The 26,471-nt window shown below is 35.7% G+C and overlaps 1 protein-coding gene across 6 annotated transcripts in view; it reads left to right on the top strand.

The window, feature by feature from the left end:
* Positions 1 to 26,287, top strand: part of mamo (maternal gene required for meiosis) — a 144,412-nt gene extending 118,125 nt beyond the window's left edge. The window contains exons 8-11 of one of the 6 annotated variants that reach the window (NM_132704.4): positions 15,255 to 15,421; positions 15,644 to 17,168; positions 17,285 to 17,751; positions 18,031 to 26,287. In NM_132704.4, the coding sequence (NP_572932.2) occupies positions 15,255 to 15,421; positions 15,644 to 17,168; positions 17,285 to 17,751; positions 18,031 to 18,304 (2,433 nt within the window). In that variant the 3' untranslated portion in view covers positions 18,305 to 26,287. Of the gene's footprint in view, positions 1 to 1,134; positions 2,084 to 2,697; positions 14,387 to 15,254; positions 15,422 to 15,643; positions 17,169 to 17,284; positions 17,752 to 18,030 lie in introns of those variants that run through there. The other 5 variants (NM_167387.5, NM_001201660.3, NM_001272610.2 and 2 more) reach the window with 5 other exon arrangements.
* Positions 26,288 to 26,471: the final 184 nt, after the last annotated feature.

The following is a 26,471-nucleotide window of genomic DNA, read 5'->3' as shown; positions in this document are numbered from 1 at the left end:
AAAAAGAAAAAAAAAACACAAAAAGCTAAATGTAAAACCGAAATCAAAAAAGAAAGCAATGAAAAAGCTTTATCAATATCTAACGTACGATTATGCGACGTTTTTCGAACAACGCCCAAACAAAAATCGAAATTCAACTTCTTGAAAACAAAAAAAAAAAAAAACAAAAAAGTACCAAAAATATCGAAAATTATATAAATACCAGATACTTTGTTAATGCAATTCTTGTAAAGCAATAACTATGAAAATGAAAAAACAACAAGCGAAATACACAACGATAGTCAAATGCTGAAACCCCCTCTTGTTTTTTTGGCATCCATCCAACGGTTTGAGACACGTTTGAAGCACTCGGCCAAGGTTTTGGCCTGGTCCACGGCCCAAGAACTGGTCCAGACCCAAATCTGGCGGAGTAGGGAGAGGCGCAGAGCCGGAGGAGAGCATTGCAGGGCCTGCGAGGCCCCTAAGTTTTCCATTCTTCTTCTCTGATGACATTGATTCATTGATTTCGTTTTCAGTTCCTTGCCTTAATTTTCTGTATTTTTTTTTTCTCGACAATTGTAAAGTTTGTAATTTGTTTTTTTTTTTCCTAATTTTCCTTTTACCTATCTCTCCCACGCTCATGTACAACTAAAATACTAGAGTTCCAACGCTGATTTATTTTACCGACAGTGAAGTAAGGAGAGCAAGTTGCTGAAGTAAATACTCTACTTGATTATCTTCTTTTAAAATGCATAATTTACGTTGTCTTAGTTTGGAACATCCTATATATAACTCTCTCTCTCTCTCTCTCTCTTACTCTCTCTCTCTCTCTCTCTCACTCACTCCAAGTAAACAAATAATTGTATGATTATTTTTTTGGTTTCCGTTAGAAAAATACTAGTTTTGCCAAAGACAAAGAAAACGAAGAAAAGCAAAAATTCAAGACCAGCAGAGAGGCGTTGCTAAAACTAGAGATTCAAATCGATTGCCAGCAAAAACTGAAACTGAAAAAAATCCAAAGCGAAAATATATCGAAACCATAGAAAAAATACCAAACCAAAACAAAAAAAAAAATATATAAAAACTAAAAAAAAAAATCGAAAGAAAAGCAAGTAAAGAAGTTGATGTTGGATTTTTGTTTGGTGTCTGTTCCAGGAAACGTCCGAATCGCCCCACCAACAACAACAGCCCCCACCACACGCTGTGGGCGTTGGGGCGGGCGGTGGCTCAGCGGCCGCAGCAGCTGCCGCAGCAGCCGCCCTGCTGCATCAGCAGCAACAGCAGCAGCCCCCACACAGCCCCCCGCCGCCGCCACTGCACATGTTTCCGTGCATCTACTGCCGCTCGGCCTTCCCCAACCAATCGAAACTCACCCGCCACCTGCTGACGCACTCGCTGAAGACGCTCGAGTATCGCGAACCAACCACCACGGCTCTGCTCCATTCGCATCTGCTGGGCGATCTCAACATGGCCGCCGCCGGCCTACCATCGCCATTCGCCTTTCAGATGAACGCCGCCGCAATGGCGGCCACTTCCGGTAGCGATACACAGGAGCAGGTGGCGGCATTGGCCGCCGCCTTTGGCATCGATATGGAGGCGGCCCTCTCGTTGGCCAGCACCGGCTGTACGTTCCAGAGTTTGACTGCCAGCTGCCTGGAGGCAAGCTCCGGCGGCGGAAGCGGTGGCGGCGGCCAGGGTTCGTTGTCCCGCTCGGCAACTTCAGCCGGAAACGGTGGTGGCCTAATGCTCGGCAGCGGAAGTGGCAGTGGCTCGGGGGCTGCAGCGGCAACGGGTGGCAGCGGCAGCAGCGGCTGTGGTGGCGGTGGCGGTACCGCCACATCCGGCTCCTTGTCGCCATCCACATCCGCCGCAGCAGCAGCGGCGGCCGCTGCACAATCGCAGTCAGCGGCGCTGCTGGGCGCCGCGTCCAGTGATCCGAATAGTGTTGTCATGTGTAAGTTCTGTGCTAAAAGTTTTCCCGATGTTACATCACTGATCACGCATTTGTCGGTACATACAGGTGATCGACCATTTAAATGTGAGTTTTGTGGCAAAGCATTTAAGCTGCGCCACCACATGAAAGATCATTGTCGCGTGCACACCGGTAAGTCTATAGTTCTAAAAGTTGTCACTGAAATGCATATATCATATATCTCGCCCAAAAGTCCCTTTTCACAATGTTTTTTTTTTTTTTGATCAGTCAATTTTTAGTGTTGCCATCGAAAAGTTGAGTGCATTAAAATAACGTATACGTAATATAAATTCAAAATCACGTATACGACATGTTGCCTCTGTTCATATGTTAAGATACTTCAATATAAAAAAAAAAAACTCACATGTTCCAATTAATAATGTTCCATAATTCCAATGTAGTAATTATTTCAAACACCGGGCAATTTCGAAACAAATTATTTGCCTAAAATTTAGAGCCCATAAAGGTAACACTAGTATTGTAATATTATCTGTTCCAAAAATGTTTTCTGATTTAAAACAAAAATAAAGCTTATTAAAGTAAAAACATAGACCAAAATTATTTAATAAGTGAATAATCATTTAAATCTTTTTTTTTTACAAAAAAAACAAGACATGTTATTAGATTAGGCCCCATCATGATCATCCATCCTCCATCTGAAATTTGTGTGTACATTAGCAATTTTATCTATATCTATATATATTTCCTCGATTTCCTTCCATTTTTTTTGGGAAATCGCATTTTAGGCGAACGGCCGTTCAGATGTAATATGTGCGGGAAAACTTTCTCGCGCTCAACGATACTCAAGGCGCACGAGAAAACGCATTTTCCCAAGTACGTGCGCAAGTTTTTGTCACCCAGCAGCCCGGTCGATACAAAGGATGAGTTGCCGCAATAGTGAAACGACTTTAGTTTGTTATTAAATTATTATTATTACTACTATTACTACTATAATAATAACAACAATAACAACAACAACAACAACAACCACAATAACAACGCAAACTATTTGCAACACACCAACAACAACATCAACAACACCAACAATTTCAACTACAACAACAATTGATGAGGACGATCCAACAAGAACTTTGACTTACTTAAGGATGAAAATGAAGAAGAAGATGCAGGAGGAGAAGGAGAGACCAACACAACAATACACCAATGCACACACACCCACATATATGTATATACCGTTGAATCCATGTATATACATATGTATATATTTTATTAATTATGTAAACGAGGCATCAATTCTGAAAGTTTTGGGCAAGCAGAAACTCTAGCAAATAGGAAAGAGACAGCAACATACCAACACGAACACAACAAAACACATACACAGACACAATAGAGCAGGCAGGCTATAATCGTATATATATATCCCAATATATATACAAATCATCTATATTAATATATACATTATATACAATAATTATATAGCAGCATATTGTCGAATTGTTGAAGTTTATACCAAGAAGCGAACTTGTTTTTTTTTTTTTGATGATACAGGATCTGTCCTTGAAGACAGATGAGATGAAATGATAGGGAAAGATTTATCCCTTCTTTTTGGATGGCAAGAAAAGAGAGAGAAACGTTTTTTCTACCCAGAAAAACAGCTAAAGCGCAGGGTGAGAGTTGTAGCAGGAATCTAATAAAAAGATAAAGAAAATGAAAACAAAAATATATATATATATATATATGATATATATATTTTTCAAAGTATATGTTAGAGAATGTAAGACATATAGGCAAGAATGAAAAAGCGCAAAAAAAAATTGAAAAGAAATTTACAAAAATATTAAAAACATAAAAAATTGCTAACTATAAATGATAAAATTGATCTAATTGAATACGATTTAGTAATGCTAACGATAGCGATTAACGATAACGATAAACATAAACGTAAACGTAATGAAAAGAACAGTGAACACACGTGATGTAACTTTTTAAGTAGCAGCCGAAGCCGAAGGATCCGATAACGTAGAATGTTGATGATGATAATAATGCGTTAAAGTAGCTTAAAGTAAACATAATCCCTGTCCCCCGATCGAAACTAGAACACACTCAAAATCAGTAAAAGCAAAGTGAACTGGTGAGCACGCCACAATCCAAAACACCAACTTAAATTTTCAATTCAATTAAAAGCAAAGTGAACTCGGGTATCCCAAAAACATCAATCCAACCAACACACCGATTCAACAATTCACCAATGCATTAAGTGTAGCATACTTTTGTGCGTCTTCGGTTTTTACTTTTGCGCAAGTGAACGCATTAGAACATACATATCCCAAAAAAAAACAAACTAAGACACAAGAATGAAGCTAACACAGACAAGTTGATCGGCTACAGATCGAATCGCTATATAGAGGACTCTTTTCGATAGTGAGTTAGTGCAACTTAGTCCCCCGATCCCCTCGCTCACACACACGTATATTATACACTCACAGAACTTATTATACAGTAACATATACATATATCTATATACAATATTTATATATCTATATAAACCAGATGCAGAAAGCGATAAAAGTGACATTTTTTGGAATTCAGATAAAATTTGAGGAAAATGAATAAATGAGTAAATGAAAAGCAGCAGCAGCAGAATTACATAGAATATCTGTGATCTTAACGATATTTATAAAAAACCTTATACATAAACCAAAAAAAATATATATATATATGTATATGAGTAGTAGAGGGAAAAACACACTAGGAATACCAACTAAGGGTAGCTGTAGCGATGAAAACAACATTTGGCTTAAAGATGACCCATTAAAGTTCTTGACGCAAAAAACTCACATAATTTCGATGGTTTTTTTTTTTGTACCACTCACCCAACCAAGTTTACTTTGCTTTGAAAAACCACACCCCTTAGGCTTTACGATAATGAATTTGTGCTAGAAACTAAAGCAAATGGAAAAGCTTAGATATACCCAAGCGTTAAATAAGTAATTATAGATTTTTTGTGTTATCACGTTATCACGAATTCTCCACTTTGGCTTAATCGAAACCCGAAGCTCCGCAGATCCTCGCTAAAAAAAAAAGTCCTTTTCCACCCACTTAGGTGATTAGCCCGGCAACAACAGCAAACGAAACAACAAGAAATGCAAATCGATCTCAAAATTATAAACAAATGAAAACAAAAAATTATCTATAAAAACCAAGGAAGCTTGTGAATATCTTTTGTCGCTGGGGCTAAGCGTGAAAATCGAGGGGGAAATCATTAACTCGTTTCTGCGGTTGGGGCAAACATTTTTTTTTTTCGATTTTTGGCAACGGATTGGGAACAGCAAGCTGCAAAAACAAACAACAACAAAAAAGAAAATGAATAAAAAATTTAAAAACATTTTTAAATATAAAAATATTATGAAAAAGAGGCAACAACAAACGCACACAAAGCACGCTAGACAAAATTCAAAATTCTAAATTTAAAACCAAAAAATAAAAAACTTTTGGCAAGAAACAAAAAATGAAAAAAAAACTGAAACAAACACAAAAACTTTTGGATTAAACAATTTGGCTGTGATAGCATTACAAGAATAGTAAATAATTAATGGATAACAAAATATTTAACCAAAAACATAAAAAAAAAAACAAAAAAACCGAGGAGAGGAGAATTATTTGCTTTGCATTTTGGAAAAGCGAGGAAAAGCGTTGCCATTTTTCACCTTTGTTGTTGGCTTACTTTTCTCATGCAGTATTAGAGGACTTTAGGAGAGTAGAAGCAACCGGCATCAATTCAATAATTGTGATGTTCAAACGAAAGCAAACACAACGGATATCTGCATTAACAATTATCCAACATAAACAAGCGTAAAGAAAACAAAATTTAACCTTTAGGAACAAATGAAGAAAAAGAAAGCAAAACAAAATTGTGATTTTCGGCCTTTTAGAAACAAAATTATAAAACAATTAATATCGATACAAGTAATGGATAAATAATTATTATAAAAACCAAAAGCTTTCTCGATAATTTTAATTGCATTTCAGTAGGGGAAATTAGAAACCAAAAATGGGGAAACAATTGATATTATTTTTTGGCACAGCCAGACCAAAAAATCTTTGCACAGCCGCCGCAGAAAACCAAACAGGGAAAATCGAAATGAGATGAAAACCAAAACATTCCAAGGAAATATGAGTAGACAAAGGGTGGTGAAGGACGGGCGGGGTTTGGGCGCTTCGATTTCAATGGAAACAATTTTTTTCGCTATTTTTTTTTTTCGTTAATTAAATAATGCACTGAAAACAACCCCCACAAAAACACTCTCACACATACATACACACAATGTTTCATGCTCTGTGTCTCTTATTAATTTTTTTTTTAAATACATATAAACCTACGTGAATATATATGAATATATATATATACATTTAGTTCTAAATGTTTAAGCGAAATGTTATTATTATTATACCAACTTATATGAAATTTATTTAGCTTTAGCAACAAAACAAACCATTTTAACTAAAAAAAAAAAACGTGGCAACAAATTGATATATTTTTGTTTATTTCATTGATAAGTTCGAACTACTTTCTGTTCTGTAATGTATTACCCAAACGCATATTATTTTGTTAAATGATTTTCAGCCAGGACACAATGAATTTGTAAGCTATATGAGAAAAGTAACTTAGCCAACCAACCAGAGAAACAAAATAACCTAAACACAAATGTCAAAGATTAAATTTAAATTCAAAATCAACAGACTAAAAACTAAACAGTGACAGCAGCTTAAGTGGAAAAACAAATGAAATGAAAATAAAAAAAAATCATAAAACTTTTGGCCTTTTTTTCTTCGTTCAACTTTCATTTTCTCATGATTATACTCATCCAAAACTTTTCACATATCATTGAAAAATTCATTGTGTATGCATTTTCATTTGCCCTCATTTTAAATGGTTTTACTACACACTAAGTTTAGTTGATAAGATTTGATTTGCTTAGCGCTTAAGTTGTGATCAAAAGTTCCTTAGTTTGGTTCCCCCATAAACGTTAATTTGTGTTTCAATTATATTTTTAATTTTTAATATTTCAACAAGCCATCAAACAGCAGCAACAAGAATAAAAATTTCTAACAAGTTCCTTGACAACAGCAAAACAAAATAATTAATAAACATATAGCAAAATATACAAATTTGCCAATTGACCCCAAGCAAACGCAAAAAATCGACACACAGTTTGTTTTTAATTTAGTTTCTTTGTTAATCCCTCCTTTCTGTTCGTTTTCTTTTGATGTTTTAGTTTTCCAAATGTTGCCAGTTTTTTTTCTTTTGTAACTATATAAAAAAAAAAAGAGAGAAGAAAGAACTTTTGGATCAAATCAATGCTAACACAAATTTTTAGTGGAAATTTTACGAGTAAAGAACTTTTAGGCCTAAATAGAAATCGAGAGACTCAAAATTAATTTAGCTTCTTTTAGTTTCCAAAAGATTTAGTTTCAAAATTTTTGGAAAACCCTAATGTTAATGAAAGGATATCGATACATTAAATATATCTTTAAAGGCACCTAAAGCACCCACATAGAAGCAGCGTACATATATAAACATATATATTGAGATATTCAGCTTCTGTTTAAAGAATTCTGCTTTAGGTTCTACCTTGAGTTCCCAGCACAGAAGAAGCCCTTCAAATAAATGGATAAATGAAAAAGAAAAATATCATTAGGCGTAACTGCAAAAATGCATTTTAAAGGAAACAGGAATTTAAAATTATATATACAAGAACGAGAAACACAATAGCAACAAGAAAACAAAAACAATACAAAATTATATATGTATACAAGGTATTTGGAAAAGCGAAAAGTAAGGATATTTATATATGAACCTATATAAATAGCGACACACCCACACACACACACACAGACACGGAATCAACACAGTCACACACACACACACCCAAATCCCTAGGATATATATACATATGCCTAAATGGAAGCTTCAACTTGTACAGCAATAGCAGTTGAGAGGAGAAAAACATGATGGTATCGAGGGAGAATAAAGTTAATTAACAATTACGCTAGAATTGCATACAAGTCGAATTTATATAAATCTATATACATACAATGCATACTAGCAACATTTACATACTCAACCTACTGTAATACAAATGTTTTCAGTTCGTTTTGATAACGATTCCAAGCGAAATTCGATCGACAAACTTAGACCTAGAGAGAAGCTTTGGCACACAAAAACCAAAAAAAAAAAAAAACAAAAATACGAAGAACGGAATCAATAAATAATTAAAGAAAAACAACCAAAACAGTTATGCAAAATTACCTAACAAAATTCCCAAAAACCAAATTCCAACTCAATATATATAAAATCAAATGAACAAAAATTGCAAGTTTCGGCAAGAGAACCTTTTAAAAAGTTCGTTTCGGTTTTCATTTTTGGCATAGACATTTTTTGCAATCATATTTTCGTTTTCAATTTTTCATTTTCAATTTGTTCTAGCAGAAAAAGTGCTCAGGGTAAACACAGATTCTTCCAATACAATATAACTAATGAATGAACAGAACAGCAGAACAGAAACAGAAACAAGCAACAAACAATATTTATATATGCATATAACGCTCAGTATATATCTAGATATATATATTATATACAACCAAATATATACAACAACTGCAACAGCAAACAACAATAGTACCAATATTTAAACACAAATCTAATTTACAAAAAAGTGTTGAAAAAGTTGATATACATAGAAATATGGAAAACAGACAACATAATGGCTGCGGAGGAAATGCTTTACAAATGCATTACGTACACACATAGAAAATGTTTACAATCGACTTATATTTTTTAATTGAAACGTATTTTTTTAAATTAATTAACTAACTGTAATCAACAAGAACAAACAGCAACTATAACGACAAATGAATAATAAGCTAAACAGCAATGAACAGTAATGATTTTACACAATCAAACAATAGATGAAAATATATTAACGTGAAGCGAACTGAGTCAATGCTTTGACCTTTTCTTTTTGTATCCACATTTCTGTTGGTTAACACAGGATAGTTGAAAGTGTAAAGTCTGGGTTTTTATACAATAAATAGACCCTCGCTTAGTACCTTCCTGCTCCAAATGCAATAAATGCCTTTTTTAAATGACAAAATAGTGCTAGATTACGCTCAGAAGTATGCCACGATTTCGAAGTTCATGGGTCCGGTACGAACTAGTTCCGAAACATATACCTACGCATTTAACAATAGAACTCTATCTCTCTCTCTCTCTCTCTCTCAAGTGACAATAAACCAGGAAAAAAATCAATTTGAGAACTAGTTCTCAAAATCGAACCAAATCGCACCCAAATACAATCAGCGAACTTCAGTTGTTTAGCAATAGTCAATAGAACACAACTGTACTTAAATGAATCTGCAGAACTAAGTTCAGGGTTACTAGTTCCGGACCCCAAAAGAATTGCGGCATATGCAAAACGTAAGACGACATATGATTGATTGATTGATTGATTGATTGATTGATTGATTGAGCCACACACATACCTACACACATGTACCCTGTTGACGAATTGCCTTCTTCATTGATTTACATAATCACCTACAATACAAATAATTTAAGTACCCACAGTGAAGCGATCGATAGACCGATAATTAGAAACAATTATTAAATAAACAAAGACAGACAAGACAAGAAGTAACCAATTGATATTTACACCCAGCTCATAGATGTTTTCCACGTTTTTTACAGTGTTACAGATAAAACCCAAAACCACAAAACATAGAAAAAAGCTACAAAAACAAAAAATATTTAACAATAATAGAGTGAAATAACAAAATGACAAAGGAAATGAATTGTAACGAATGCAACTTGAGTTGTAGTCCAAGTATATAAAGATTGTTTGTTCGTAGTATTCGTAGTATATTTTTTGTATACCGCATGTGTTTCTGTTTAACAAATCCTTACTTTCAATATGCCTTTTTCTGTTCGTTAAGCGAAACTTGTAAGCGCAGCAAGCGGGACAGTGAAACGCAATAAACTAAACATAATGATAACTAGCAATTGGTTTCATCGGCGTATAAAATCAACCACAACAACAACAACCCCAATAAGAATAACAACCACAAAGCTATAATTAAACAAAAGAATAACTAAATATGTTTGAGTGCCAAGCTAACAATTCGAGGACATACTGTACATAGATAAAAAAAAATAAAGAAATGGAAAACGAACCAAAAACAAACACGAATAACTTTTAAAAATATACTCAAAAACTAGGCGTCTGTGTGGGTTCAGGAAAATCAGGTAAACTAATTTCCAAATTTTCCAAAGCCTTCATAAGAAATTTGACATTATATCGAAAACATTTCGAAAATTCAACAAATTAGTTTCCTGATTGCTCTTAAAAGCACGCAATGCTCTTTCAACAGAACTCGTAATAAAACAATGGTCAATTCGATATTTGACTTTTAAAATGCTGAAAGATGTACATGAAATGCGTTCCATAGAATCACAGCAGAAAAACAAGCGAACCTTTTAATGCAAGTCTAAAATGTAAGGCTAAACAGGAGACAAACCTAGAACCAATTTTTAAAGAATATCCCCCCCCCCCCCTTTCCAAGATGTACATTTCCACACACACACACACACAAAACACAACGTACACACTTTTTGATACGCTAAAGTCAAGTTAATGAATATGATATCTACACACATTTATATATAGTAATGTATGAGGTAAACAAATAGCAGGACATTGAAAACCTAAAAGAAAGCTTCAAAAGTTGTAAACAATTTTTTTCGGTATAAGCTCAAGACACACATAACACACACACACACACACACACATACACAAGCAAAGGAGGAACTCACACATATACAGAGAGGCAGAGAAGCGAGTGGAAAATTTAGGCTGAACCAGCGAGAAAAATTGTTAATACTAGCTTGTGGGGCTTATTTTATATTGGTCGAAAACGGAGGCTGAAAGCTGATCAATTTTTTGGAAATTAGCATGGAAAAACCAAAAGAAACGACAGAAAGGTTAAACGAGAGGAAAGAGAGAGAAAAAAAAAACAACACTGTAGTGCCTAATCCCCTTTAAACAAGAGAAAAAAAAACAACAAAAAAACAAAACTAAAAACAGAATAAAAATAAAATAAAAAGTCGAAAACCAAAAAAAAATATATATATATACAATACATATATACATTATACATACTAAAGTAATATTTTATAAAAACGCGCAGAGCAAAAACCTAAAAAAAAAAGACAACAAAAAAAAACAACAAGAACAAGGAAGTCAAAAATGGAAATTGCAGTTTTTTTGATAGTTATTTTTTTAGCGAGCAATGGGTGGCATTGAGATCTATATATACATATATATATAAAACTAAATATACATACACACCTATACATTAGTATATCTCACACACACATACAACCCACATACACATTTATACAAAAAGTACTTACGGCATGTAAAAAAGAAATTAGTTTCTAAAGAATGGCGAAAAAAAAATGAACATGAAAATGAAAAACTATTAGACAACTGCAAGGCAAATTTGCGAATTTTAGGCAGTTAGCTATACTACACTCGCCCACACACACACAAAAAACACACACACACACACTCAACCAAATCGAGAAAACAAAGTAGAAACAACAACAAAGTAGTTTTGCATATCCCCAAAAACAAAAACAAAAACAAAAAGAATGAAAAGCAAAGGTTTGGAATGATAAGAAGTGAATGGAAAAGAAGCCACACAAGCACAGAACACACAAGAAACCAATTTATCAAAAAAAAAAAATTAAACTAGTTTTTAGTAATGAAAGAGAATACTACTATTTTCACTGAGAAAAAGAAAAACACCAGAACAAAACAATGTAAACATATTTAATAAATTTAAAGAAACCCAAAAAGAAAAAACCATATTTTCGACATAAGCAAAATGAATGAAATACATTTTTAACCTTCCTCGATCATTTTTCAAGCATATGGAAAAGCAAAAGAATTATTTTCAACGTAGTTGTTTTCGTTCCAATTGATCTTGAATTAAGAATTCAAGCCAAGCATCCAAAATAATTATATGAAATATAATACAAAATAGCAGCAGAGCACACACGAAGTAAGTTGAAAAGTTAAAAAAAAAAAATGGGTAGCAAATTCATAGTTTTAGTAAACGACGGTTGAGAAAATTTTTGTAAGTTCCCTATTGAGGCTCATTCATAAATAATTTTACGAATAATTTTTAACACTTATTATTTGTTTGTTTTTAGACTTTTTTTTAACAAATATTTTCTCTTAAGTTATTGAACATAAATCAATAAACGCAGGGGAAAACAGCTCTCGACTTGAAAGCATTCCAAAAGGGGGATTGTCCACCGAAAATATCTGGAATCCATGAGCTGTTTTTCCAAATGCAAATGGAACTGCCTAACATGAGGGTTAATAAACAGAGTAGGGCGGTTTAAAAACCACACTGACAAGAAAAAAAAAACAAAACAGAAAACATATGAAGTTCACAACAAACCGATATCCGAAGAAAAGTTTAAACAATAAACAATAACCGAATTAAGAGGATGAACAAATAGCTGCAATACGTTATGATTACGTCAATATGTTCCTACAATATAGACATACAAGATACATAAATAATTTATATAAATATATATTCTTAACTAACTGTAAACACACCACACAGAAAAAACCAACAAAACAACAAAAAAAAACGAAGAGATTGCGATGGAAGAATTATACAATAATTAATTTAAGGCCGCGGCCGAAAAAAAAATTCACTAAGAGCAGCAGCGACTAACTAAAACTAAAACTAAACCTTAAATAATCACCCGCTTAAGTTTTATTCAACCATTTTCATCAACATTATCCTAAGTTAAGCAATTTCCCATTATTTATTGAGCGAACGTAAACTTAAAATGACTCTAAAAATAATGCAAATTATATATACACACATATAGAACTATAAACTGCAATTTAAGTTCCAATCGATACAATTTAGTTTTCATTTATTTTTTTTTTTATAATTCGACATAAGTTTTTGATATTTTGTGGCTAATAAAAGCAAATGAAAGAAACCATCAAAAGCGAAATAAAAATATATTAAAACCATTTCACTCTCATGTACATTCCTTATCGTTTTACACACATTAAACACCTACACACACACACACATACGCAGCACCCATACCAACACACCCGAGCTGGAACTATATACACATACATATGTAGTTCCATATGGTACTTTGTACTCTACATGCAAGAGAGCTTGATGGGAACTCAACAGATATATATATATGGAAAATACCCGAAAAAAAAAGAAAACGAAAAATAATTATTACTAATGAAAAGAGGGAAGGTTAAAAATATACGCTAACTATATATTTTTTTCGTAGTCGAAACAAGAACTAAAAAACCAAAAGCACTGAGCAAGAATAATTACTTACAAGAACTCTCCACTCAAATTTCGATTTCGATTCGATTCGATTCGACTCGACTCATTTTTCGAGTTGACCCAATGCTGAATAAAAACCTAAAATAAAAAAACACTCGAGAATTAAAAACTAATGAGAGCAGCTTTTCAGGCACCAAACAAAAAAAAGCAAGCAAGAAATAAGAAAAAGAAAACAAATAGAAGCAATCAAGAAGAATATTTTAGAACGAAATTGAATTCAATTACTTACACACAGTCGAGGCAAAAACCATATTTTAGGCAAACCAAAAACAAAACAAAAAAATTCCACACACTCGTACCCAGAACAACAAATTTATATGAAAATTATTACAAGCATAGAAGAAGAAGGAAAAAAAAAAATAAGAAAAATATTTAAGCAAAGCAAGGCATATCATAGTTTATAACAAGAAACCGAAATACAAATATGAAGATTGCAAAAGAACACAAAAAACAGGCAGAGAAGATTCTGAAAGTTTCCAGAGAACGGCCTCCAAGCAGCAGTTTTAATTTCAATCCGCAGCCCCGAAATTCCAAAAAAAAAATTTCCCAACTCCCCAGAGAATGTCAAAAAAAAAATTGAAGAAAGGCTAACGAGAGGGAATCAAGACAGCAAGTTAAAAAAAAAAAAACTAGATTGAAAAAACAAGAGAAAGTGAAGATAAATGCATGCAGAACATGAAAACCTATAAGATCAGCAGATGGATCAGTCATATATAGCTAGCTATATAGTCTATAGTCTATGCCTAACAACATTTCTAATAGTCGAGCGATTGAAAAGATATTAAGTAAATGGAACTCGAGAACTTGTTCACACACACACGCGACACTCACACACTCTTACACACAAATACAAGCAGAGTAAAGAATGACAAAAAAAAAAAAAAAGAAAACAAAGAATGAAAGATGCAAGTGGCGGAGCTAAAAAATGGAAAACAGACAAAAAAAAAAGAAGAGATGAAGAAAATGAAATAAAATTCTAAATAAATAAAAATATTGAAAAATATTTGCGCCATCGCGAGTTTTTATTAATTAACAAACGTGGCGATGCCATGGTCAAAATCTATTTTCATAATTTTATAATAGTAAAGAGGCAATACTATTGTAAAAAAATAGATATTTCATTTGTCATTTTTGGAATTACATTTCATTTGAGTTGGGTTTTGGAAGTTATTGGGTTATGCTCAACGTTTTCTTATTTATAAGGTTATAAACATTTTTATATGAATTACTTTAAAATCTATCATTTTGAATAGAAATGATAATATATTATTATTTTTATTCTTTGGGTGAGCTTAAGCACTCATTTTTTTGTTGGGGTATTCCTAAATGTTAAGTCTCAAGTCTTGATCGTAGCCTAAGTAATCCTTTGTTTCCAAAACGTACTCATGACCGAACGCAAATAGCAGTCACCTATGTAAGTATATGTTATCCACTACTCTACAGCTTTTTCAACAATCTATCTATCTAACTATCGAATTATCGTTTCGTCTCCTCCGTACTTTGATTTGCCCACCAAATGCCAGATTGTTCTCTTCACATCTAGATGTCTTTTTGTGTGAGCTTCTAAGTGTTTGCTTGCCTTGTCTTCAGTTGCCTTGCATGAGTTGATAATGTAGCCGAAACCCCACCCCACCCCCCCTCTCCTCCTGCAGCATATAGATTTCGATCCCTAGGACAGGTGGACTAGCAGCTCCTCCTATTCGTCAGCTTAGAGTTCTAAGGATAACTCCACTTCTGCCCCATACTCTTCTGACCCCCTAGTCCCCTTCAAACAAAAGAAAGCATATAAAGCAGTAAAATATAGGCACTGCACTCCAACAGCATATAGATTGTACTGCCAGAACCCGACTATATATACCGATTTCTGATCCCACAGCTGCTACGCAACTTCAGCTCCCCAATGAGCGCCATGGCCGCCAGTCGCTGCCCCACACCCTTCGCCTTCCCCTTCTCGCCCCTCGGCCTGAGCCTCTTCGACATCGATCCGTCCAGAATTCTCAGCCTGCTGCATCATCAGACCTGGTTGGCAGAGGAGGCCCTCAGGTGAGTCAATGAAATGGTTAGAGGAGTGAAAAAGAAAGATTAATCGAAAGATTAATCGAACGATTAATCAAAAGATTAATCCAAAGATAGATCGAAAGATTAATCGAAAAATTGAGTTACTGCTTTGACAGCAACATTGCGATTTGAAAAGGAAACTGAATACATTCGGAATAAATCACATAAACTAAAAAGTGTTAACCATAAAAATTTGCTAATTCGCAGGACACGTGGACTACTGACGGCGCCCAAGGACTTTCCGCACCGCTTCACGACGCTCAGCGATCTGCTGACCAAGGACTACCAACCGGGTGCTGGTCAACCGATGGTAACGGCCACAGCGACGGCGACCACAGCCTCCTCGACCAGTCAGGTGAGTGCCAGCCGATCCGGCGACACTCAGTACAACAAGCACGCACAGCAACCGCAGCAACCTCAAACCGGCGGAGCAACAGGATCTGGCGTAGGTGGTCTGGGTGGAAGTCCTACGGCAGGAGCGTCATTCAACCTGCGTTACCCCACGCCCACCGCCTTCTACCAGCAGCAGCAGCAGCAGGGTAAGGGTGCCAAATCGTCGCCTTCGCCCCAGCAAATGGCCACCAGCTCCACCACAGTCATGTCCAATGATTCTGGGGAGGATAGCTGCAAGCGCAGTTCGGCGGACAGCGATGAGGTGACCATTATGGAGCTGCCCAGCGAACGCAGTGCCCAGCTGTACAAGGAGTCGCTGGAGCAGCTGCTGCAGCGCCAGCGTCGCACTCCCATCCTGGCGGGCTCGGGATCAGGCTCTGGTTCGGGTACGGGATCGGGCAGTGTTATTGTTGATGCCGCCGGTCTTAGGCAGTATACCCAACTTTTGTTAGCCGGAGCCGGCTCTGGTGGTGCTTCCGATCTGAAGGAGAAGAGCTCCTCGTCGTCCACCTCGTCCACGCCACCGCTACTCACCCAGCAGCTCAGCCAGATGCTGAAGAGTCCCTCGGACACGTGCTCCTCGCTTTTCAGCTCGTCGGGCGGCGGCACAGGATCGACCGGCCCGGGAATCACCGGCGAGACCATCGAGGAGGAGACCCGTTGCGTGGTCTGCAATGCCCACTTTCCGAACGTGTGGCTGCTGGAGCAGCACGCGGCCCTCCAACATCCCCATGTGGGTCCCGGCGAGGAGAAACCGTTCATTTGCGAGCAGTGCGGCCAGTCGTATCGCTATCGCAGCGCCTACGCCAAGCACAAGGAGCAAAATCACCGTGCTCGTCTGCCGGCCGACAAGCTCTTCACCTGCGACGTGTGCGGCATGCAGTTTCGCTACCTGAAGAGCTTCAAGAAGCATCGCTTGAACCATGCCCTCGAGCGACTCCATGGCAAGAAGAGCGTGGGCGTGATCGGACGACTGGGCGGATCTGGTTCGGGACCCAGTTCATCGGCGATTTCCGTCTCGGTGGCGGCACCTACTTCCGTTTCCGCCTCTGGATCGGTGACCTCGGTGGACCAGGATGTGGTCACCAGCTCGCAGGAGCCCATGCTGGCCGACGAGGGTGAGGATCTGCGCGTGAATGTGAAACGCGAGGGTACCGCCGATGAGCAGAGCGCCGAGTCGCGGGCCAACGACCTCGAGGAGCACGAACAGGACAACACCGTCGACTCCGCGGGCATCACGATGCTCTACCAGGACAACAACTCCTCGGCCTCGGCCTCCACCAGCGCCACCGAGCCGAACATAAGCAGCTCCGACGGCATTCATAGTACAAACAAGCGGGTAAGTAGTTCTCGATATCGTCATCAAAAGTTACCTTCTTTTTGTAGAGAATCTTAAGAGATGTGAAATTAATTTACAATTTTTTTTACTTACCTTCTATTCCACGTATGATGCAGTCGCGCCTGCACCACTTGGAAACGGATCCCTCCTATCCACACCATCATCACCACCACCACCACCATCACCATCAACAGCAGCACCACCAGGCGCAGCATCAGCACCACAATCCGCAGTCGCAGCTGCCGACCCACTTGGGCCACGTTTCACTGCCACTGGTGGCCACCTCGGCCGCCGGCTCCTCATCTTCGGCGGCTGCCGCTGCCGTTGTGGCCGCTGCCCAGGCACAGGTCAGTTCTGGCGCCACCGGAAGCGGCGCAACCGGAAGTGGTGCACCCGGCAGCGGCAACGTTGGCTCAGCAGGCAGCTCCGGTGCGGGCGGCGGCATAAGTTCCCTCAGCTCGCTCACATCCCTGATCAACGCCGAGCGCATTCCGAACGAGCAGTTCCTGGGACTCAATCCGCAGGAGGCATCCATCCTCAATTTCTTGCGCGTGGATGCCGCCGAGCGACAGAGGGACAAGCGGTGAGTCTTTTGATCCCTTAAGACCACACGGCGTATAAGTAATATTGTTAAATTGCAATTTTGGAATGAGTGGTATGATTTAACTTAACGGATATTAGTTAAGCATATTATGGGGGCGAGACCAGTTTGATCGTATTATGTCTAAAAGATTAGTAAAATATTGATCTAAAAGAGATGTATAAAATGTATTCGATTTACCCATTCTTATGCGCAATATGAAATGACCCACAAACAAATTTCTAAATAGCTCGACTAATGTTCTGTTTCGTTCGATTTCAGACCGGCCACCTCGCGATTCGCGTGCCCCTTTTGCGGCAAGTGTGTGCGCTCCAAGGAGAATCTGAAGTTGCATGTGCGCAAGCACACCGGCGAAAGGCCGTTCGTGTGCCTCTTCTGCGGACGTGCCTTCGGTGGCAAGTCGGATCTGACCCGCCACCTGCGGATCCACACCGGCGAGCGGCCTTACCACTGCGAGTCCTGCGGCAAGTGCTTCGCACGGGCGGACTATCTATCGAAGCACCTGACCACACACATTCACAATGCGCCGCGCTGAGATGAGGCGCGTAGGAGACGGCTCCTACGCAGATAAGGAACCAGCTCCATGATCAGACACGCTCACACACCAACACACACACTAAATACAGGATATAACAAAGCCGTTGTGTATAAATCCTATTATTACCAGAAGCTCTACGATTAGATCGATGTAAGACACATTTTTTCGCTAGAGTTTTTTGTTTTTTTTTTCTTTTTTTTTGGTGCAAGCTAGAGAAAAACAAAATGACGGGCAACTAATTAGCACGGGTATTAAAGTGTTTAAGATTCTGAATATACACCTATCTCTCTAAAATATAAATATTATGTGTGGAGTAAGGTTTACGATTATAATTACGGATTATAATTATTATCGTAGCACAAGATTAAGTTTTTCTACAACTATGATTAAGTGCAGATGGTAACGAAATGCGACTTGGTTCTGTGAGACAAATTATTTCTAATTTCTAATAACAATAACATTAACGAAACAGCCACAAACAAAAAATAGCATCAGACGACACTGCAATACCAATTAAACAAAATAGTCTGTATTTTCTACCGAAACAAATGAAGTACCGCAGATCTGCCGTTGATATACACAATAGATAAAATATATTTAATTTTACACCGATCTATAGAAGCTAACTAGCAACAATTTGTACAAAACAAACAAAAGCCGAGCAAACGAGAGGAAACTAACTTTGCAAGGATCAATGCAATAACTGAGTAAACTCTGTTACCTACCACAGAAAACAATAAGCGATATGGGATTTTAGTTAATTCTAGTACAGCAACTGTACTGGAACTAGGCCAACCACTAAATACTACATGTAAAAAACAATGTTTCAACGATGCAAGTGCAAGCATTATTTATTCTTCGGTTGACCGATAATATACACATATGTTCAGTATGGAGGCGTAGTTGGTTTATAGGATTATTGTAAAGCTAGGAGATACGAATGGGATCTACCACCGTCAATAGTTTAATTTATATACATACAAAGCAAAGCAAAGCGAAGCAAGGCAAATCAAAGCAAAACAAAACTAAATAAAAAACAAACATAGCAACAATTAACAATTACCAATAGCAATTACAATTAAAACTGCAACTGCATACATGCAACTACAACAACACAAAACTAACTGTGATCACAACAAGAGAAGAACATTGAAGTTTTAACTAACCTACAAACAAGCTAAACAGGCAAGAATAGTTTATAGCGATGGCAACCATGGCAAGCAATAGAGAAATTGGACGGTGCTGGCAATCCTGCAGCTGCTGCATCGTCCATCCGCTGGAAACGAAATGTGCAATTAAACAATAAAAACAATAAACTAGAGAAAGCCCAAAATGATTTCTCAACCGATATTTGCTTCATTTTTAACTTAGTTTAGCAGACACATACATACAACCAAACAGGAAAATCAAAAAATAAAACAACAAGCAACCTTGAACCAAGAACATCGAATTAAAGTGTAAAAAAAAAAAAGTGAAGAAATGAATCCGAAAAACTCAAATGCGTAGAAGGGTAGAATTCGAAGTTTTTTGTATTTAATAAATGTCTAACGCAATAAGGAGAGTAATGAGAATTGCCGTACCAAAAAAAGTGGAAAGTAAAAAAAACAAACACTGAGAACAAATCAAAGTAAAGTGGTAGAAGTAAAGTAAATGAAAACTTTCACTGTGCCAAAAAGTTTCAAGTACCTCATAATTTAACTAAATATTAAAGAGAAGCAACTAACCACACCGAAAACAGCCCACACAATCCACAAGCAGTCCACACACGATCCACACGCCCCCAAATAATAATTATACAAACATACATACATATATCCCGTAACGAAATGAGTCTAGACAGGAATTGTCAAAGCGTATGATTACATAGAAGCTGAAAGCTGAAAGCGAAGCGTTAACTAATCCTAATTTACCAATCGGAGAGGGCTAGAAAATAGTTAGTTAGATAGAGATAGCGATAGACCTAGAGATAGGGACGGATATAGAATAGAGACAGAGACAGAGAGAGATGGCGCTGGCGATAGCGATAGCAAGAGAGAAAAACAGATAGAAACCGATTCAGCGCATGTGGAGATCTACCATCCAAAGGGGATCCACATGCATCGTATATCGTATATATCGAGCATGATGTGGGATCCCCGATTTTCGATTATTTTTTGTAATTTATTTATTCTCCAGCAACACAGTTCTGCCTACATTTTCTCTCTCCAAACTTAAGTGTTCAATCTTAGCGAATATATATTTTTGCCTTGGAATATATATGTTATGTGATAGTTTAACTAATTAACCGCACACCTTGAGTTATGCCTTTTTAGCAACAACATACTTTGCCTAATTATTATAACTTGATTGTAGCGAAAAGACAACAAATCACTTTATTTTCTCGATATATATGATATAAGTTCTTTCAATTTCGATTGTGTCAGTATGTGAACCGTCAAAGATCAGGGCCTCTAGCAAATGTTATAGTTTTAGTTCATTATTATTATTATTATTATTATTACTGATAATCTGATGTGAATTTTTGAGCGGAACTTATTATAGAATTACCTTTCTTTGGTTCTCGATTTCTACTTGAATTACTATTTATTTTCCAACAACAACTACACTGCAACTGCAACCACAAACAGAAATCAAACACTGCCTTTTGTAAAAAAAAAAAAACACAAAAACCAGCAAGTATAATGCAAAATTTGTAATCTTACTATCTTAAGTTACTCTTTTTTTTAAATCGTAATATTAATTTTTTTATGTTCACATCACAAATGCCGAAATCAATTTGAAAAACTCTGTTTTACTTTATTTTTACTTTTATTTTTTTCCAAGCTCTACATTAAGTTTTTAAGCACAATAACAATAACAACAACAACAACAACAACAACAAGCTGTGAGCTGTGTATGTGAATGAATTATTTGTATGAATATTATTACAGTTATGACACTCTTATTATTATCAATTTTTTTGGAAACACTTATTATTTTGGAATTATTATTTGATAGTATTTATTAATAAAGTTTTTTGCAACGAACACATTATTGTTTAACCATCTCGGGCACATCCGTCGATATGAAACCATCCGTCGATTTTCACTTCCTTGGTTAACCCACTATTTTGTATGTTTATAGTTGAAAATGCGCCTTAAAAGAATTTTAGGAAACTAAGGTAAGAATAGTGGAGGGGCAAAACAAATTGTGTCATAAATACTCCATTTCGGTAAGATACAAAAACGTTTAATGTATTTAAGGAACCCAAAAAAAAAGGAAAGCAATATTAACTGAACTAAAGAAACCAGTAAAGCTAAAGTAATTTTTTCTTAGGTGTGCGTGTGCAAATAAATGTTAATGAAAAATAAAGAGAAAAAAAAAAGAAAGGAAACCTATTAAAACCATAAAATGCAAAAATAATCACCATCAAAATTAAGGCGAAATTTAATTGAATAGCGAGTACTGGAATTTTTTTTGTGAATGTTCAGAGCGGAAGGAGAAAAAAAATTGATTTTAAGCCAAAAATTGGAGGGATTTAAGACTCTTATTTCGTATATACATACATATACCTATATTACAAATTTACCACGTAGGCAGTTTTTTTAAGGCATTGACAACATGCAGGAAAATACGTGTAACAGAAAATTACATTACAAAATTCAACAACGAAAACTTTTGGCATTACAAATTAATGCATTTTTAAATACAATATTTATTGATATACCTAGATTTAAAGTGCAGCAACAACAACCAGGCGAAAGCGATGCGAAAATTCCAAATAAGACGGAAATGGATAGAAAAAAAAAAGCATAACAAAGAAATCCAAATATTATACATAGAATATATCTATATACAGATACATAAATGTACACGTGGTTTTCGGTGTCTATTACTTATATAAATAGATATATATACATACATTATATACAAACATCATATTATACACATGACGTGCATATTTTGAAACAAAACCTAAAAACCCCCAAAAAGCCCAAAAAAAAATCAAATATAAATGTTGTTCATTTGACTAATACGCGGAAGCAACTCAACCAAACAAAAATATATATTCTAGCATATATATAAAAAAAAACTAATGGTATTCCACTCCCACACGTACACTCACCACCAGGGACACCCAAAATAGGGATATTTATTCCATTTATTTCATATTTTCATACATACATATGTATTGTAGTTTACTTAATATGGATTTCGCGAAATGCATTACACATAATGTTTATCTTGTCGCAATTCCTAGTATAATTAAAGAGAAAGTCCTACCGCAAGCTTTATTATCCTGATTCAAACCACATCAGTTACTTTAGTGCTTGGGTGTCCCCAGATCATTTAGCAAAATACATGAAAGTTTTAAACGTAATAATACAATTTAACAAAAATAAAACTACGATTTCATGAAATTAAGACAATTTCAAGGTTTCACTTGCAAAAAAAAAAAAAAGAAAAGGAAAATGGAAAATGGAAAAGTCATACCCATATAACAATGTTCTATATTGTAGTCAAAATCATTTTAATCAGTTTTGGATACACTTTGATTTTAGTGTTGAGCAAAATGGAAAGAAATGAAACGACGATTTCGTTACGATGGAAAACAATTTTAACTTGTCTAAAACCAATTAAATTGTTAACAGCAACTAACTCATGTATGTAAATACATTAAATGGATACCATCTTCAAAAAGAAAACCACAAAATATACAAAAAAAAAAAAAAACGAAGGCGATTGCAAAAACGAAAATGAAAGATGGATAGCAGAAGCATAATAAACATAAAATGTAGTACATGCAATATATTTTTCGGTGTTAGGCGTCTTTTTGAGATTTTTACAGAATACCAGACAAAAGTCCCTCAAACAAAATCTATAAAGTATAATATTTCATTGTTGATGTTGTGAGCAAACTAAAGGAAACTAAACCAAACCAAACCAAAACTAAAGTAAATTGTATTTATTTCTCCTACTCTCTCAACAGTCTCTCTCACCTAAGCTCTAAACTTTAGCTGTCGTGTCTCTTTAAATATTTATAGGGGTTTATAAGGTTTATGAACAATGGAAACAATGGAAAATGTTTCAAAACATATTTTTTTTTTTTTTGATATATACATAAACAAGAGATTCGGTGTCTACAAATTATACGAAACCTAAGATGCAACTAAGGAAAACATTTTTAGATCAAATTCGAGTTGTTAAGCGATTGAATGGCATCGGAGTTGAATGGCTGGAGTTGAAAAGCTGGTGTGGCAATTTGGGCAAATGGGAGGAAATACTTAGCAATAATTCTGAAATGACCTCAATCAAATATTTTTTAAATTTTATATATTTTAGTCGTGCAAAGGAAAACCTAAATGTGTAAATAAAACTTTAAAAATACATACAAATCGAAATAGCAAAATAAACAAAGAGTGTAAAACAAAAACAAACAAAAAAAAAAAAAAAGCACATAAAAATGTCTCTCGAACGAACGAAGAAAGAATGTGATATTTTTCTAAGGTGTACTACAAAACAAAATGATGAAAACAAATATGAAAACTAAAATCAAAGATGCAACAATTCGAATAAAATATTTAACACTTTTACTGAGAACCAGAAATAGAGCAAGCCCACATAAAATAGAACAAATTGCAATAGAGACTGATTTTTGACATCATCATCTCATCGACATTCTCACCACCAATTACAATACGAACATTTTTCATCAAACCCAACAACAACTTTTACTACAGTTACAGTTTTGAATAGGAAAAAAAAAACTGGTTAAATGGTTGGTTCAGATGCGAAATCTCCTTTGATTTTCCAGTCTGCAAGGACGAAGTGAAGGATTTCCACGCATAGTTTTAGGTGCCTCTTTGGGTTGCTTTAAATCGGCGGGGAATTGCAATCAACATTATATTTTTCACTTCAAAGTATGGACTATAGATTCATTTGAGTTCTTCGAGTGCACAGTGGACGAGGGAAGGGGAGAGAGTAGGGGAAAATATGAAAATATGGGTGCGAAAGGTGGAAAGGGAATTAATGGAACCAATTCGAGACGCATCGCGTCAAGTTTAAGGTTTACAGATGGGACTTAGAAGCAATGTTAGTTTAGGCGTGGCAGGGCGTAGAGTTTGGTGCATTCGCACAGAGTTGTAATTATTTTTGTGATAAAATCCGAAGCGCAATTTTTTTCTCCAACTGTATGGTAGGTTAGAGGTCTGTACATAGGCGGGGTGGAACGGGAGAGAAAGAGAGAGAGAGGGGGTCTGGGGTCATGGGTTAGGGGTCAGGTGGGTTGAGTGTATGTTTATGAAGGTGCTACGAACAAAGACGTAATTGAAAATGTGATACAGTTTTTTCCTTAACCTATTTATTGAACGGTACGCAGAGCAGGGGACGGAAACGAAGGCGGAGGAAACGGAAATGGTACGGGAACGGAAGCGGAAACAGAAACAGAAACAGAAAAACGGAACGATAACGGAAGCGGAAGGAGCTTAGCAATATGCTTTACAAGCAAACAGATTTCTATTCTACAGTTTTAACGGTTTTTTACGGGAAATGTGAACGGAAAGCGTAGTGGGTTATTTTATTCGGTTCAATTCAACCTTACTTCGTTGACACAGAAAATCGAGACACCACAGATAAAAAAAAAAAACGAAACAAACCGCAACCACAACAAAAACAGAAATCAAACAGCAGAAAACGGTCAGAGATGTATTGGGGAAAATTGTAAAAAATTTACACTTTAGGAAAATCTCTAAATTTTAAGCTTTCGGTGTTTTTAAACCAAAAATAAAATTAACAAAAAAAGCAAAAACGGAAAAGGAAATGCAAAAAAAAAAATACAATAAAACAATGGCAAAACGTATAAAATTAACAAGAACAAGAAAAATTAGCGAAAACACACGAAAAATTTATATATATACATATATATTTCGATATTTAAAACTTCATTCGGAAAGAAAAGCAAAAAACATTAACAATTTTGAGCAAACTCTCGGTGTTTTAAAATTAAGCGCATGCAAAGCCACATTACACTAAAAAATTAACTAAACCCAGAGTAAACAAAATAATAAGTTAAGCAAACAGACGTAAACCAAAAACAAAAACCTCTTTCACTTTCGTGTCTTTGACTTAAAACCAAAAAACTAAGGCGACAAAATAAGCAGAAAAAAAAACCAAAAAACAAAAAATATTAAGCATATTTTTAAAATGTAATTTAGCACAAAAACAAAACAAGACAAAATCAAAAAAAAAAACCAAAAACAAAGCGAAAACGCAAAAAAGAAAACACAATTTTTAAACTACCAACGTATTGATGTGTATTTGATAACAAAATCAAAATTGTAATGAATTGAACAGGACATAAATGGAAAACCAAAATATTTGAAATGGAACTAATCAAATTAAATGAACCATTTTTTTTCACATCTCTCAGATATTTCGAATCTTACGTTTTTCGGTTTCGAATTCGAATCTTGCGTTGAGAACGATTTAGAAGGAAAACTTTTACAAAACTACGAAATGCAATGCCTGCCAAAGAATTAATGTTTTTAATGCGAAATGCAAAGGGAAACGATAAACAAATATTACTTATATGCAACCAAACAACAACAACAACAACAACAAAAGTTCAATAAAGCCGTTCCAATAAAATGAAACCAAGTAAAAACTGAGAACTAAAACAAGCAACAAAAATCAAACTTGTTCGGAGATCTTTTGCGTTTCCTTATACAAAGACATTTACGACGACTAAACCAAAGAAAACCAAAAAAAAAAAAAGAAAAGAAGGAGAAACACGAACATTTTTTTTTTTTGCCACTCAATTAATGAATGCAAAAATTAAATGTGAAAATCAAGAAAAAACTATTTGTCGTGTACAAGTAAACTTATTTGTATTCCACTAGTAAAGTGAAATGTTTATTGGTTTTATTTTATGAAACAAAACAAAACAAAACACCACCATTTTTATGCATTACATTATAAAAAGAAACAACAAGCAAATAAAATACATTTAAAAAAAAAAAACAAAATTTGTTTTAGCTAACACAAAGTAGGGGGAGTACTGCAAAGTTCAATTGAGTTGAACAAATTCAAATTTAAGCGCGCACTTAACCAGTGCTGTCGGATGTGTTTAGTTGCACATATAAATAATGCTGGTTCATGTCCTCGCTTTCCGTAGCGAAACGTAAGC

This window comes from Drosophila melanogaster, chromosome X, assembly GCF_000001215.4.
Source record: "Drosophila melanogaster chromosome X".
NCBI lineage: Eukaryota > Metazoa > Arthropoda > Insecta > Diptera > Drosophilidae > Drosophila > Drosophila melanogaster.
This window is presented reverse-complemented; position numbering and strand designations above follow the sequence as displayed.